The sequence below is a fragment of the Tympanuchus pallidicinctus genome, unplaced genomic scaffold (genome assembly GCF_026119805.1).
Source record: "Tympanuchus pallidicinctus isolate F22 unplaced genomic scaffold, pur_lepc_1.0 scaffold16, whole genome shotgun sequence".
Taxonomy (NCBI): Eukaryota; Metazoa; Chordata; class Aves; order Galliformes; family Phasianidae; genus Tympanuchus; species Tympanuchus pallidicinctus.
The window spans coordinates 11,237,085-11,252,861 of record NW_026294679.1 but is presented as its reverse complement, the minus strand read 5'-3'; the positions used below and the strand labels follow the sequence as shown (position 1 = coordinate 11,252,861).

The following is a 15,777-nucleotide window of genomic DNA, read 5'->3' as shown; positions in this document are numbered from 1 at the left end:
TATAAAAACTTGGTGCACACAGCTGAACACTTAACACTAATCTCAAGCAGAACCTCCTCCTAGAGCCATTACCTATCAGTAAACACTGATAATAGTTTCCTTTACTCTCCTCTCTGCATTACGTTAAATACATGAACCTTACATGTGGAGCCATCCTTCAATATTTACAGTTTCAAGCTCACTGGAATCCTTACCTGGGGTGGGGCACATGGGCGTTGCTCTAATAAGGCAGCAATGATAATACACGAGATGACTTTTTCATGCGTTATGTTCTTGTAAAATCTTACTGGAATCTCAGCTGGCAAACGATCTAAAATCTTAAGCTTTCTGTTGTTCTTGTGCAACTCAACTGCTAGCGTGTCTGTGCAACAGAGCATGAGTAATTTAAAACGGGACCATCCCTGAGACAGAAGGAAACATGTTGTGAAGTTGGAGACATGTTGTCTCAAAGCTCCAGTGCATTTGAAATTCAACTGAGTTGATCCATTTGTAGGAGTTCCATGAGCAATTTCACCACTTCACTTGAAAAGTCCACTTTTTTTTTTTTTTAACACACTTTAAAATATATGACATGCGTTTAGCTGTAATAAACTATCAAAAGCACCAGGCCACACCAAGGTTTAAAAACACCTCACAACTGCCTCAAGCAACAGGGGAGATACTATGTTGTGTTTTTGCTGCACAGTTACAACTGATCATATGGTTTAATCACATAACCTAACTTCAAACATTTGGTAAATACATATTTACTAATATTCCACATGGCTAAACATTTGTTTCACACAGTCCAATAATCTAATGGTATTCCGATCTCCCAGACCAACTCACAAAAGGGTTGTGAATGCTTTGATACCTTTACTGTTAATGTTCTGAGAGAAAAAGGCTCTACTGTCGCTATAAAATTCTATTTGAAATAAGCAAGCATGCCTAGGGTCAAACTAATGTTTCCTATACTGAGCTTACTCACCTCAGTGCTATCTTGTCTCCACATAGATGGAAGCCCAGCATCCTCCTCTATGGCTGTACAGAGCAATCAGGCAACAAATTGCTGCCATTCTGCTACAGAAATAAAGAGCACGACCTACAAGCTCTGTGCAGGTATGCCTGCTCCATGTGCTCAGCTGTGACCAATGCAGCAAGAGGGCCTGATACAAGTGGGAGCAATCACCACTATGGTCATTTTTGATCGTTTCCTCAGTCCTGGCACAGCTGTGCTGAATAAATAAATCCTATACAGATCAGTATTGTGAAACGTGAAAGTCTGCTGGGAAGCGTGCAGCTTTTCCCCTTCTATGAGGAGACAGCATCTGATGCAGAAGGTGCTTTGTGGAAAGCAGAGCCGCGGCTCCCTTGGCAGTGCTGAAATCCCAGTCAGACTTCAGCCTACCACTGCGCCGTGGAGTGCGCCATGTTGAGACCCCTCTCCCTGAGGCAGGAGTACGTGTAGCAAGATGGCGGCCAGCCTCGATCAAGGCCTCGGCCAGAAGGCAGCGTGTCCATGCTGGCCTAGCAGACGCAGCAAGCTAGCCCAGCTGCAGCGGTAAGCGCGTATAGGATCTACGTAGATATCCTGCACTGGGTATTCCACAACTCCGGCCCCGCCCAGCACCTCCACGGCGGATGCGGGCCTCCATCCGCCCGCCCGATCACAACCTTAACGCGCCCTCCCGCACCACGCACACCAGCCTCACTCCGCCTTTCCCCGCTCGCAGCCCCGCGCGCCCCGCCCACTGCCCGGAAGCGGGAAATTGAAGCGCAGCCGGCGGGTCGCTCGGCTCGGTGAGGAGCTGCGTGCATTGTTTTGCTTGGCGTGGGGCGCAGCGACGGGTGGTTCCTGCGGGTTCCTCTTCTCTTCGGGCTGCTGAACCCCGGCCTTCCTCCTCCCTCGGTTTCTCTAGAGGGTGGAGGGCCCCTCGGGGGGAGCTGCCGAACGCGGTTCCGCCGCGTAAGCGGGCGGGCAGGCAGCGCCAGGGGCCGGCCCGGCGTGCCAAGCGTAGCTCTGAGGAGTGCGGTTGCTTGCAGGATTTTAAAGGGAATTCCGTTTTGAGGTTCCTAGTTACAGTTTTTAGGTGAGCTGAGGCTGCGGCTGCAGCTCGGTCGTTAGCAGGTGGCTCACGAGCGCTGTGCGAAGTCACGCTGAAATCAATGTACTGTTGGCTCGTGCTGAGAGGTGTGCCGCTTCCATTCAGGAGCATACGGGGAATGTGGACTTGGACTCTACACTTCCAGCTGTGTGGCAGCATCCCCAGAAGGATCAAACGAGGCAGTGGGTTATTTCATGAGTACCCTGTTACTATTTTTAATGGAAAAGGTTGATCACACAGATGGACTACAAAAATCTTGTGGCTCCCAGCAATCCTTTATCGCTGCTCGGGCTGCCCTTCAATGAATGGACTGGTTCTGAACAACCTGGCTTTGTAAAGGTTGTGCCTTTGAGTCAGACACGCAGCAGGGATTGCTGAGGTTAAGAAAATACAGTTTATTTGGAGTAAGGGTTTTTGATGAGTTTGATGTTGTAGGATCTGACCTTTGATTTACAGGCAAACTAAGTCCAAGTGGTTCATAAGTTCTCTTGCTCCTCTGTAACAGTTCGTAACCATTAGAAAATAAACCCTAGTATTTCTTACCAGAGCTTTTTACTCATTTCTGCAGCCATATGGCTCGCTATAATCAGGTGAGAACAGCAGCACCCAATTTGTTTTTCAACAGGAACTGCTATCTGCCTTGAGATGGAGGAAGCAGCGTGTGATAAATTGACGTCTTTGTGCCATACACCAAAGGATTCTGGGACAGCAGCTCCACAGAGGACTACTTCAGGAAAACAGGTATAGAAACTTAAAGGTCCTACTTTTCTTGGTTCCCATATATGTAAAGTGACCTCCTGTGACTTCTACTTGCATTTGAAAATAGTACTCTCTGCTTTGGTGTTTCTCCTCCCACGCACTATAGTGAAGCACTCAGACTTGCCATAGTGCATATCAGTGTAAACTGGAACTATGCCTAAACTGAGCCTAAATTGCAAATGTCCCTTAACTAATCCTTTCCTGTGCTTTAGGATTTTTCCATGGATAAAAACGTTAGAAATTATAAATACATTTGTTAAGTTGTTTTTAAGGGACTTAAAGGCATGAACAAGTCAAAATTATGTATATAGTTTTGACTTGTTCATGCCTTTAAGTCCCTTAAAAACAAACACTTAAAAACAAGTTAACAGATACTCTTAAGTAGTATATAGATGTTTTATACTAGTGCTAATAGAGGAAGTGTGTGTGTGGTAGGATGCAATGTTAAGAAAAAAATAAAATCCTTATCTCCATTAAACAAGAGGAGAAGTGGAACTAGCTGGAAATAGCCAAGTTGAAATATGCCATGTGTCTTTGCACAAAGACTAAGTGCATTAATGAGGGTTTACTTTAAGGATTATACACACGCACGTATATAAATAAACAAGGCAATACAGATATATATTTTTAGTAAATTGCTGCTGTGTGCAAACACACCTGAAAGGAAGAGGTTAACTTTTACGTTTGCAAAAGACGGTGACAATTCAGAAGTCTGTCTTATGGTTGTCTTTACTAATCACATGTTCTGTATGGATAAAAAGTTCTTTGAAATTTGATTGGAGATGAGTGTTTTTTTCTTGTTCTTCATTTTCTTTAGCCAATGAGTGCAACTCTAAGGGAACGATTAAGGAAAACGAGACGTTCATTTAATGCTAATTTTACAGTGGCAAAGCGGCTCAAGGTAGATACTGAAGAAAAAGACTGTGCAGATGTTGACAGTGGGTGTCTGCCAAAGACAGGCATGGATTGTTCCACATTACAAGATGGTTCTGAATGCCTGGAAAGAAACTGCACTGTAAATACTTATTTCAAAAGTCCGTTAAAGGAAAACAATCTCTGCAAATCAGCAGAGAATGTGGTAAGGGTTGATGTTAGTCAGCAGCAGTCCCTAGAAGAAAAAGTAAGGCTGATGAAACAAGTGAAAGATAAGGAAGAGCTACTTCGAAGGCTCAAACTGGTCAAGATGTACCGATCTAAGGTAAGGATGACCTCTAGAAAGCCCTTCTAAATCACTCTTTGAAGTGAAATTGAATGGTGTTGTTTCTTATTGATTTAAGCCACATTTAATTGTAATTGTGTAGTGTTTGTATATTAGGTCAGTTTAAGCCATTTAATAAAAATAGATTTGCAGGGTACTAAAATCATTTTTCATTTGCAGAAATGTTGCTGATTATTTTTTTCTTAATCCCAATTCTAGAACAACCTGTCTGAACTGCAGGCTTTGATAGTAAAATGGAGAAGCAGTACCCAGCTGATGCTGTATGAGCTGCAGTCTGCCTTTTCTGCAGATGGCAAGAAAGTGAGTCTCAGTCAGCTGATAGATACTTTTGGATTGGAAGACCACTTACTGCACTACAGCAGAACAGAAGAAGATTTTGTGGACACGTAACCTACTGGTGCAAAGCTTTCAATTACATGCATCAGCAAAAAAGACTGAATGGACTGATAAAATCCATTGTCTGATCAACACTTCTTAGTTTGTTTTGGTGAGAGTTTCTCATGAGAGCTTGTGAAACTGCATACTGAAACATGGTAGGCTGTAAAAACCATTACTTTATAGTGAAAACTGAATTTATGCAGACTTTTGGAAAACTGGCTAGAGAGCTTGGTTAGTGATTATTTTAAATAAAATGAAATCAAGTAATACTTTAATCAAACAGCTGTCTGCCTTGTACCTGTTACTCTTCATGGTTTTAAGACAGAATGCAAGTTCAAATCAACTGTCACTTCTGTTGGTGTTTAGATGGGGAGAAGGGTTCAGTTCTTTGCTCATAGATACATCCTCATCTTCCAAACTTATTCCTGCTGCCAGTTAATGACATCATTTTGCAAGTCAGGTAAAGATAATTTTTGTGTTAATATTCTGGAACTGCAATTAGCAATAATTAAAGCTATTAAGAACATCTAAGGGAAGTATCTCATAATGGCACTGACCCTCATCCAGACAGTTGTTTTTAGAGGAACTCTGACAGCTTTTGGTAACAGAAAAAAAAACATGTAACTGCCATCTGTCTACTGTACTGGCTCATTTGAGAGCTGAGGCATTCTCTCTCCAAGATTCTTCAATTACAGCATCATTTACCTTTCTGCAGTAACACTAAAGAAAACTCCAGCATTTCATTCCTTCTCCAATAAACACTGTCTTCTCAAAATGTTTTACTCTTATTATTTCAACTTGAAATTCCTTATTTTCTCACTTCTATGTATGTATTGTGGTGACTTGTCTGCTTTTCACAGAATCACAGAATTGTAGGGGTTGGAAGGGACCTCCAGAGATCAAGTCCAACCCCCTTTTGTTTTCCTTCTTTTATCCACTGTAACAGTATATAGATCTGTACTTGATCTACCATGCTTCCTGCTGTAAATATTTTTAACTACACCCCCATTCCTTATTTGCTGTAGTTTAACTGCTTTCTTTATATGTGGCAATTACTCATTAATAAGGAAGTAATTTTGTCCATACCCCAAGGGAAGTGGAAAGAAAAACACAGATGAAATAGTCTGTTTTAATGTTGTTAGGGCTCATTAAATTGAAGTTTGTAGCCACAGTTTACTTTGAGGAATACCGAGTGGCATTGCCCACTGGGAATTAATGAAGAACAACATTTATTACTGATCACATTTTAGGTACTAATAATTCATTTCTTCTGCCTCTTTAACTTACTGAAACAAGATGATGGGACTTCCTTTTGGGGGCAGTTCTTTTTCCTAAGACCTTTAGCGAGTTTGGAATTCTGTTGTTTCTAAGGAAGTTTCAGCAAGAAGCAAAAAAGCACGCAGGAAGAATGGAGACGTATTTAGAATCCTTTAAAATCCTCTGAGGCGATTAAGCAGAAGTGTTTGTAATGCAGTCACAACAGAAGTACATTTCATTACAGGTATAGGATTTTGCTGAATCAAGATATCAAAGCTATTAATACTGTCACAGAGGAATAATTTTAGATTTTATGGGAATTTATTAAAGGTAGAGAAAAACTGACACGAAGCATGGAAAAGGGAAGCAAGTGGCAGATGCAGATTTACTGCTTTCTTGCAGTACTTCACACTATCCTACAACTGCATTCTAAGGAAATAGGTGTATTCCTATCATTCCTACAAGATAATCTTTCAGTTATTTTCTGTAATAAGCTATATGGTTTATATAATCAAAAGAGCAGAAATGCATCACAAAAGAAAAAAAATGTAGGTAAGACAAGGTACAAAATGTATGAAACAAACATGTATCCTTCAAAGTGCTGTTATTTGAGAAGAAACAGAAGAACAGGAGATGGTACCAGAAAAAAATATTTGCTGAAAGACAAGTGCAGAGACAAAAGGTAGATTTCCAAATTCATATTCTTGTATATCTACCAGGATTGGGATTTTTAAAGAATAGGGAACGTTTTCGATCTTAATCTTTCAGCTTCTGCTTGAAGAATTCCAAGGTGTTTTTCCTGTTCCTCTATGAGACCTCGCAGATGTTTCTGCTTCAAAATCTCCTGGTAACGCCGCTTTGCATTCCTTTCAGAAATATGCTGCATGTCTGCATAAAACAATATATGAGTCAGCCTAGACTTAAAGTGGATGCATAGTCTACAAATGTACTGGACTTGCTCAAGGGTCATTCCAATTTCTGTATAAAAGCAGCACACATTTTTCAAAAAGGCTCGCAGTTGGGTTTAATGGTCTTTATAGTAGTGAATAAAGCAAAAAAAGTTTAAAAGGCACTGGCTGCACTTCCTTTATTTTTTAACAAATACCCAATGCTGTGAAATTAATCATTTGACATTTGGAAGAACTATATAGCTTTCCTAATAAGGGATATCCTTCTTAGTTCCTCTGTTCATTTAAGTATGTGAAAAGAAGTGTGTTGGACAGTCTTACAAATAAAGGTCTGTTGTATAATGAAGATATTAATGGCTGTAATATTTTGACTTTACAACAGTATCCATCTGCAGGAATGTTCTTACGTAAACAATGTTAAGATTGTCGTGGTAGAAGTAGTACTGCTAATTATGCATGTGAAATAGTAAATAAACATTTCTTGCCCTTTAGGATGCTGACGGAGAACAGGACTGTAATGTTGGAGATACTTTCTGAATGTTCTTTGTGACTTAAAGTGCATTACTGCAACTCACCAGCTGCATGATAGATATGCCTCCTTTCTGAAACAGACACGAGCATTTCCTTCAGCTCAAGGCTCAGCTCATAGTTTGCTTGCTCTTTTAAACTGATGCACTTCTCCAACTCTTTAATTCTCTTCTGATGTTTTTTCATATTCTTCTTGTGCAGCTGTGCATTTCCAAATGAATAAAACAAATACATGAGATTATATGAAAGCTGTTCAAACTTTGGATGAAAGCCTATAGTCTTCAACACTGCATATTAGCTCTGTTTATTTCCATGTATTTGGATCTGACCAGTAGCACATTCTAGCTTTACTTTCACACTATTTCAGTATGCTTTAGAGTGTTTAAATAGAAGTAGCAGACAAGAAAAATGCATGGGTCAAGAAGAAAGATTAACTACAGAACAGGCAAAGCAGGAAAAGGAAGTCAATGAAACCAGTGCATTGAAAGTTCTCTTTGGCTGCCAGATGCTACAGGAGGTAGGGCTGCTGTGCTGAAGACATCTGAAGGGCTGCAAAGAGATAAAGTCAATACTGAAGATTGAAGAGGAACTTAGAGAAAATGGCAGCTGATGTCATTTACAGTAAGCTGCAGAAAATCCAGTGGAATCCCTTAAAAACAAGAATAGCCATAAAATGTTAAAATAGGTAAGGAACTAATTGTGTCTCTGTTATTTTGAATATAGGAAGGCAGTGATACTACGAACAGACTTGCTGCTAGAGAGAAACATTAAGCAGTGAAGATTTGAAACAAGACTTCATTAGAGAATAGAATAGTGACTTTTATGGACAGTGATTTGTAAGAAGTGTTAAGAAGGTCTGCATTCAAATTTTCAAGAAGGAAGACATTTAATTCTAGGAACAAAGTAGATTCATGCCCAACTGCTTCCAAAGACTTCAGAGTTTTTTAGCTGGCTACTGGCTACAGTGCTGCTATGATGGCTCGGGGCAAGTTGAAACTATTGAAAGACAGATAAATAAACAACATAGCTATTGCACACTGGTTGCTCCAAAAGTAATGGAAATTCAACAGATGCAGAGAGCATAACAGCACTATTTGATAAATTCTCAGCTACAATGCACTTTAACAAATTCACCTCCATTAGCTGTGCGTTTTTACCAGTGATGAACAAGAGTCTGCATGCCATGCTCATATGAGGTGACCCACTGTTGTTGCTGCCACCACTGAAACACACCACCCACCACTTCACTGTGCTCACATCCACTATTTGGACTCCATCAACATTCAGCAAGCATCAATGACTGTCAGTGGGTGCCATTCTTCTGCACATGAAAGAATTCAATGACATACCTTTGCTTCCCTGTCAGATGCCAATCTGTCAGACTGCCCCTCTGCTGCCATCTGTCCCATGGCAACAACACATAGCAAAATATTGGTAGGAAGGTTCAGCCTCTACAGCCATTCCACCAACATCCACCTCTGACATCATGGACTAACAATAACATAGGAAGCACTGTTTTCATGTCTTCATCAGCCCTCATATATTCATCTGTGTGTACTGTTGTGGTTACACTTCAACAGTCCTTGAGCTAGCTGAAGAGTTTAGTATGGCTACATCAGTTACCATTATTCTTTAAAAGCATTTTTCCTAGCGCCGAACAGTTAGGATATATCTGTGAAAGGAGGTGGTTCACCTTATCCATGACACAAAGAGTCTGCTCCATCACTGCGATGCGGTGGGCAATGTGGCTATCATAGTCCAGCATGGTTAGGAACTGAGAATTAAAAACAAGTAAATCAGCTTGTCAAGCCTGTTTGTTAAATTGTGAAATTAAAAAAAAAAAAAAAAAAAAAAACCTCAGTGTACTTTTCTGCAGTAAAATACCTTACTTGTCATCATAAATGGACATTTTAAAGACAGGTTTTGATGCTGCAGGAATACTATACCATACAGCTGTTAAAAAGCATGATTTCTATGATTTAATGCAAACAAAGACTGAACAAATTGTGTTTTTTTGTTGTTTGTTTGTTTGTTTTTAAAGCAACAGCAAAACACCAAACTATACTTTTATTTATAAGGTTATCTAAGCACAGAGGGCAGTCAAAAATAGGCAGTAGACAGATTTCTGTAGATTCAACATTCATCCTTTCAGGGTACCAACCCACCAAATTAATAGATAAAAGCTTTGTGCAACAAAATTCACTGTGGTCAAAATGTAACTTAGAGAAAATAACTCACTAGCTGGCGATCTTTGGTAATAGGTAATGTTGCAATATCCCGAGCTTTCTGATTCAGATCTTCTATTTGCATTCTCATTTTCTTGTGCTCCCATTCCAGCTGAAATATCCCCTTAGAGAATTCTTTGCATTCCACCATGCTAGCAATTTTTTTTTCTACTTGATCCTGAAAATAGAGATTATTTTTAGTTAACACATTTCATGGGTTATGAAATAATTAGTTGCAACAAGGGCAAGGTGCCAAAGTTACTAGATTAAGTAAGGAAAATACGCCATAGAATACACTAATTCCAGATGCTCTAGATGGCTATCTTTGGAATTTTATTCCCTTTTGTGTCCCACATCACAGCCTTGGATCACAGAAGGAAAATTACAACAAAAATTACAAATAACATCACACTCCATCTTATATTTTACAAGAACATTATAGCTTTTCACCTCTGCAAAATACACACTTAATGTACTCTGTAGTTATTACTGAATTATTTGTGCAGGAGCATGAAAAATAAAAACTTATAGTAGAATGCCTAATAAAAACATAAGCAAGTATGAAAAACTGTGAAAGTGATACTTACACTTGAAACCTTATATTAAAAGTTGTATTATTATTTTTTTAAATCTTACTGTAACCTAAGGTTCAACATGACTGTATGTTTGCCTTGAGGGAATTTTAGGGCTTGTGCCTGTAATATTAATATTTTCTATTTACAGCATGTAAGTGATGGTAGGTCTAAAAACTGTTTCATTTATCTAAATTCTATTGATCAAACATAAAGAAAGCAGTCCATGTTGCAATCTATATATAATAATAAAAGACATTACAAAATTCTCACTATCTTGTAGTTTACAGTTGACCTTATTGCTTTGAAACTAGATATTACTGATCTGAATGTGTACGTTTGGTGGCCCTGCTAGGCAGGGGGGTTGGAACTACATGATCCTTGAGGTCCCTTCCAACCCAGGTGATTCTGTGATTCTGTGTGATTCTGTGATTACAGAAAAAAAACCCAATCTCTGAAAGACAATATTTTATTTAAGAAACTTAAGCTTCCTCTCTCATAAATTACCATGATGTTGCAATTCAGTTCTTCAATAACACTCTTTTTAATGAAAATGGCATCAGCGTAATCTGGGATCTCAGTACTTTCAAATTCTACCTGTCCTTGTTTTAGCAAAAACTGGAAAGTCAAATTCAGTTGAAATTTTATCTTCTCCTCCTGCAGCCTAAAATAGCAGAAAACAAAAGCAATGCTTAGTGATTGCAACTTGAATATCTAAATCCTCCCATGATTTTCAAAATGTTTGGGTGATAAATGCTGTGCTCAAGTGGGGCTTACTCTTCTTCCACACCTTGTCTTTTATTCACTCCCCAAATTACTTCAGAGTTGGCAACTTATTTCCATATATAAAGTTGTCCACATCTAGATTCAGGTTAACACACTCTAGCAGATGTTCTGAGAGAAAATGCCCTACCTGACCAATAATCTTAATAATGATTGCCAAGGAAATGAAGGAGACTTCCTGATAGCACCTCTTTTTTTTTTTTTTCAGTGCAATTTTCCTGAGGTTTGCTCCTGAATGACAACAAATATGAAAAATGTTGTATATACAAAAAATGAAAATCATTTCAGTGAAACCAGGTGTCATGTGACTGAGCAGCAAACTGCAAACAGGAGTGATCACTGTGGTTTCTCTGGGCCTACACGAGGAAAAATTAACTAGACCAACTAGCTCAACTATGGCCTTAAAAGCCTCTTGGTAATCACTATTATGATGTATGATACAGCTTTTGGGGTAGTGAGTTTGCACTGAAGACCACACTGCCATCATTACTGACATCATTATTTAAAATGCTAAGGTAAGATCGGCTTCAGCCTCCTCACACATGCTGCAATCCTACCATACCTCTCAAATATCTTAGCTGACTTCTAGATAAAAGAACACAGCTGTGTAATTCTGCATGTGACTGTGATGCTGGAATATCAAAATGTAGCTGAATATAGAAAAGAAACAAAATTACCAAGTGAGTTCTTGGAAAATTTTTTCTATTTTTGAGCTCATCTTCTCATTGTCATCTATTCTTCTTTGGAGAAAGACCTCAATTTCTGCCAGAATTAGGGCCATCCATTTCACCTGAACAAGCGACATGTAACATTCTAAAATTTCTCCACTTCATACATTTGTCAGGATAAGCAAGAAGAGAAAAGATCTGAAGAAGACACACGCATGTATAAATATGCTGGCTCAGAGTCCTACGTTCTGATCAGAAAATAATTTATTCTGTCTCATCAGATCTGTCTCTGGAGATAAGAGATTGCCACTTCTATGCTTTTAAGCTAAACAAATAGTCCACTAGAGCTTTGCAGAAAGTCTCCAATAAGAATTGCTCCTGATGCTTTAGCAGTGGTTATGCATTGGTGCAGATATGGCGTGCTAACAGAAGAGAAAGGCTCTAAAAGATTATGAAAATGAAATCCCTTAATAGTTTTTTTTAATATGAAGATAGAAATGTTTTAAAATGAAATCATACCAAGGTCACAAATATCCCTATCAAATGCTCTCATGTTAATATGGTAATGTTTGCTCTGAAGAACTAGAGCTGGTTTATTTTGTTGACACTTCTGTTATTCTGAATAGAAAGTGGCCAGACATAACCAACCCAATTAGATGTAGTTTATTTATGCGGCCTATTCATTTCACCACCAGCCTAGCATTATTTTTGAACTATTTTCAGTATGTACTTTGAAAAATATAGTGGCAAAATAAAGCATTTACATACCAGCTGCTCACTCTTGAATTTATTTCGTCTAGCTAGACAAAAACTTTCCCATATAGATGGGTCTAAGCCATTAGGCATGTGCTCAGGATTATCCAGTTCATCCATGGCTTTCATTAAACGGGTGAGTTCATCTTTGTAATCTTCAGCTGACATTGAAGAACTTCTAGAACAGGTTGCAGTGTCCAGAGAGATTTCTGTTGTTACAGTCCTAGTGTACATACACAGTACATACAGTATTTACTTTTATTCTTACGTGAAAGAATACAACATACAACTATGAATATTTCATACTCTTAATTTCTTGCAAAGAAAAAAAAGGTAAAACTACATCTTACACAAAATAAGAATGTATATGAGAACTGATGATTACTTAGATTGCATTTTATATGTATTTTGTGGTGTAAACCAGGAAATATACGTACTCAAAATAACAATTGTTAGTATGATAGGAAATCAACTATTGCTAACCATCTAATAAAAAGAAGGCAATCTACTGATTACCACAATAATTGCTTATTATTTCAGTAATCCAAATCTTATTTTTGAAATATTAGTATTTGAACTATTTTAATCAGGGTTATTCCTACCTTGGGCGACATTTGTAAAGTTCCAAAAGTTCATCAAGAAGATTAGCAGGAACATCAGCAAAATTCTTCCTAAAACCATATTCCAGATTCTAGGAGGAAAACAGAAAGCTTCCTGGTCATCACAATGTGATTTTTTAAAAAGCAGCAACTTGTTCCTATCTTAGTTTACTTCGTAAATGACTGAAATTAAGTACTGATGGAAAATATATGCATATAAAACTTTCATAAGTGGTCCAGATTTCCTCTGGAAAAGCATGCTTAGAAAACTGGACTCATACCACACTTAAAATACAGTATGTTCTTCTCATTACCAAGATACAGCAATAACTATTTTACTCCTGAATCTGCCTGTGCTTATCTGGAGCCTTACCTTATCTTCAGCTACTGCATTATCATATTGCCCTGTGTAAAAATCAATTTTCTTTCTTGTAGTCTCCACTGTTCTTGCCATCTTGACCTGTAGGAAAACCAGAGAATTTCAAGAATGAAACTCAGCCAGCAGAAGTACTGATAAAACTGACACCTTCTCAATTCTAGAGAAAGCTTTATGAGCCATTTTTAAGAGCCATATAATGCCTCCTTCAGAAAGTTATTTGTGGATACAGGTTGAAGGTGAACAGATACGAAATTCAAATATTCCACAAATAAGAAAATTGTGTATTTCAAGTCTTCTTTTTATATTTTGAATATAAAGACTACTGATGATATTCCTTATTTCTTAGATATACAGATATTTCCTTTAGATCCTTAGATGTATAGATATTTCCTTTTCCTTTCATGTAATCCCAGCTAAGATTGGTCAAAAATTCTTAAACACTGTTCAGTGGAAGATTTTGATTCTGGAATGCAATTGCCCTGTATGAATGCCCTGTTTGAAAGCTCAATTGTTTAATCAAGGCTGTTTAAGTGTTTGTACTTTGCTTTGTTGCATTTGACAGTTCGCAGAAATGAAAAGACATGGCAATGGCAATATTTAGAAAGACTTTAAAGGTAAGATGTATTTCGAAAAATGTAACTTGGTATACCCTTTGCTTCACATAATTTTAAAACTAGTTCATCCTATTCAGTGGCAGGGGGCTGGATGTCTACTTTGGAGCCAGTCCCTGTAGCTGACATAAAAACAGCTGCCTGCAGCTGCAATCAAAGAGATCTGTACAGAATGAGTTAGAGGTTTGACACGGGGAGGCAGTGTGGTCTCAGGAACACCTCCACAAAGTGGGCAAATGGGATAACATTGTCTCATGGGACAGAAGCAAACTGCAGACTACTGCTTAGATCCCATGAGTCAGATGGGTTTGGCAAGAAATAGAAATCACAAGTGTCAGACAAAAGCAGTACTGTGGGCAGCAAACGCTTGTAGTATTGAAATCCAAATCTACTACTTGTGCTCCCCAGTCTTTTTGTTGACTGGTATATGGTTTGGCAAGGACTGGCAAACTCTTCAGGAGATGAAATTCACTGACAAGTCTAAAACCACTTTATACACTGCCTGTGTTCTGCTTCAACAGTCAGATACCCATGCTACCTCTGCTTATGCTTTGAACTGGCAAATACGAGTCACATGGCCCTGGACTACATTAGCCAAGCCAGCAAGAAGTGTGACTCCTCTAAGCATTCTTTGTGTGCATTTTTCTAATGTAAATGGCATCGTTACTGGTCCTGTCAGCTTGATACTGGATACTAAAAACTACTGTGTATAACAAACAAATAGCAGCATGCCATTTTCAATGTATGCAGCTTTACTAAAGAACGCCAGATGAACAAAGATAGCTATCTACTCAAAACCATACATGTTCATAATCCATGTCTTATGCCCATCTTAAGAAAGTGTCAACTGCTCTGAAAATTGTCAGAAAATCATTCATAGCAAAATTGTGATTTGGAAAGAACAGTTTTCAGAAGAAATTGTACAGCAATTACATGTATTTCCTAAGCATTCCAAATGATAACTTACTTTCTCTTTCTGCTTCTTTACCAGGAAATGACAAAGTCCAGCTTTTCTACTGTCCAACTCCTCATCCAACATTAAAGAATAAATGAGATTGACAATTTTGAGTTCTTCCTGTGAAAAGATGGTAATAAAAATTAACGTTTCTGCTGCACAGAGATATAGATGAAAAACTAATGTTCTCCGCCATACCTGATAGATGACCTTCTCTAAGTTCACTTTCTTTTCAAAAAGTTTGCACACATTCTTATCAAAGTTTTGTGTTGTTTCCTGGATGGAAGCTTCAAGTTCCTCCCATTCATTTTTCAGTGCCTGGGGAAGAGAAGGACAGAAGAACAACAAATGTTTCATCTGTAAGAACAAACTCTGATACAGTATGCTGAGGGACGCTGGAGAATGCATAGTATAGAACAGCACCTCTCCAATATAAAGGTTTTCTTTTCTTCTCATAAGATTTTAAAGCCCTGAAGTGCTCCAGAGCCATCCAATATCACTAATGCATAAACAGTAAACAGAATAGCCCTGAAATTAACCGAATCAGAGTATTGAAATATGTATTTTTTTAATTTACCTTCAAAGTATGGCCATTTTTAAAAACTGTTTTCATTTTTTTAAAGAGTTAAAAAGATATTTTCCCTCCCTTTCACTGCAGCTGAGGTGTGTAAGTTAATTATTTTTTTAAAATCAAAATACAAATTTGTATTTCTCTTAATGACTCTAAACAGCTATTTTTTAGCTAAAAATGCTAGATTCTGTATTTTATCTTATTTAAACAACAGCTACATTCTGGAAAGTAGTATTTTGATGACTGTGGTAAAATTTATTTAAATCTGTCCTAACAATAATGAGAGCTGTCCAAGGGAATGAAGCTATTAATTTCCATCTTGAAAGGAAAGTACTGCCAGGCTACATAGGGTGTTCTTGTTTTTTGTTTTTGTTTGTTTGCTTTGTGAAATACCACTTCAAAGGTGAAATGACATTATTTGTGTATGGCATCACCAACTCCAGGAATGCAACATGAAAAAAAAGCATTTTAGGAATACTGGTATATTTGGAAATGAAAAGTATCTTTTGTCAACTATCATTAGTCCTG

General features: G+C 38.1%; 2 protein-coding genes across 10 annotated transcripts in view; one reads left to right on the top strand and one right to left on the bottom strand.

Moving 5' to 3' along the window:
• Positions 1–986: 986 nt before the first annotated feature.
• SFR1 (SWI5 dependent homologous recombination repair protein 1) lies at positions 987–5,289 on the top strand. Of its 5 annotated transcripts, none has more exons than XM_052677944.1 (4): positions 987–1,540; positions 2,710–2,825; positions 3,661–4,041; positions 4,261–5,289. In XM_052677944.1, the coding sequence occupies exons 2-4, from the start codon at positions 2,730–2,732 to the stop codon at positions 4,450–4,452; spliced, it is 669 nt and encodes a 222-aa protein (XP_052533904.1). In that variant the 5' UTR covers positions 987–1,540; positions 2,710–2,729; the 3' UTR covers positions 4,453–5,289. The 5 variants fall into 5 exon arrangements, with proteins under 5 accessions (XP_052533904.1, XP_052533905.1, XP_052533906.1 ...); XM_052677945.1 differs by lacking the exon at positions 987–1,540 and adding an exon at positions 1,571–1,779; XM_052677946.1 differs by lacking the exon at positions 987–1,540 and adding an exon at positions 1,790–1,901.
• A 266-nt stretch (positions 5,290–5,555) lies between these two features.
• CFAP43 (cilia and flagella associated protein 43) overlaps positions 5,556–15,777 on the bottom strand; it is a 45,809-nt gene continuing 35,587 nt past the window's right edge. For 4 of the 5 annotated variants that reach the window (XM_052677926.1, XM_052677922.1, XM_052677924.1 and 1 more), the window contains 11 exons: positions 14,877–14,996; positions 14,691–14,798; positions 13,107–13,193; positions 12,737–12,825; positions 12,150–12,357; positions 11,391–11,503; positions 10,438–10,594; positions 9,372–9,536; positions 8,827–8,907; positions 7,181–7,334; positions 5,556–6,585 (listed from right to left, as the gene is read on the bottom strand). In XM_052677926.1, the coding sequence (XP_052533886.1) occupies positions 6,428–6,585; positions 7,181–7,334; positions 8,827–8,907; positions 9,372–9,536; positions 10,438–10,594; positions 11,391–11,503; positions 12,150–12,357; positions 12,737–12,825; positions 13,107–13,193; positions 14,691–14,798; positions 14,877–14,996 (1,440 nt within the window). In that variant the 3' untranslated portion in view covers positions 5,556–6,427. The remainder of the gene's footprint in view (positions 6,586–7,180; positions 7,335–8,826; positions 8,908–9,371; positions 9,537–10,437; positions 10,595–11,390; positions 11,504–12,149; positions 12,358–12,736; positions 12,826–13,106; positions 13,194–14,690; positions 14,799–14,876; positions 14,997–15,777) is intronic. The other variant, XM_052677923.1, reaches the window with a different exon arrangement.

Excerpts from the sequence above, each read along its gene's own strand:
- SFR1 (XM_052677944.1), top strand. The coding sequence starts at position 2,730 with ATGGAGGAAGCAGCGTGTGATAAATTGACGTCTTTGTGCCATACACCA. Across the intron at positions 2,826-3,660 it reads GGACTACTTCAGGAAAACAG|CCAATGAGTGCAACTCTAAG; the intron begins GTATAGAAACTT and ends CATTTTCTTTAG. Across the intron at positions 4,042-4,260 it reads TCAAGATGTACCGATCTAAG|AACAACCTGTCTGAACTGCA; the intron begins GTAAGGATGACC and ends TCCCAATTCTAG.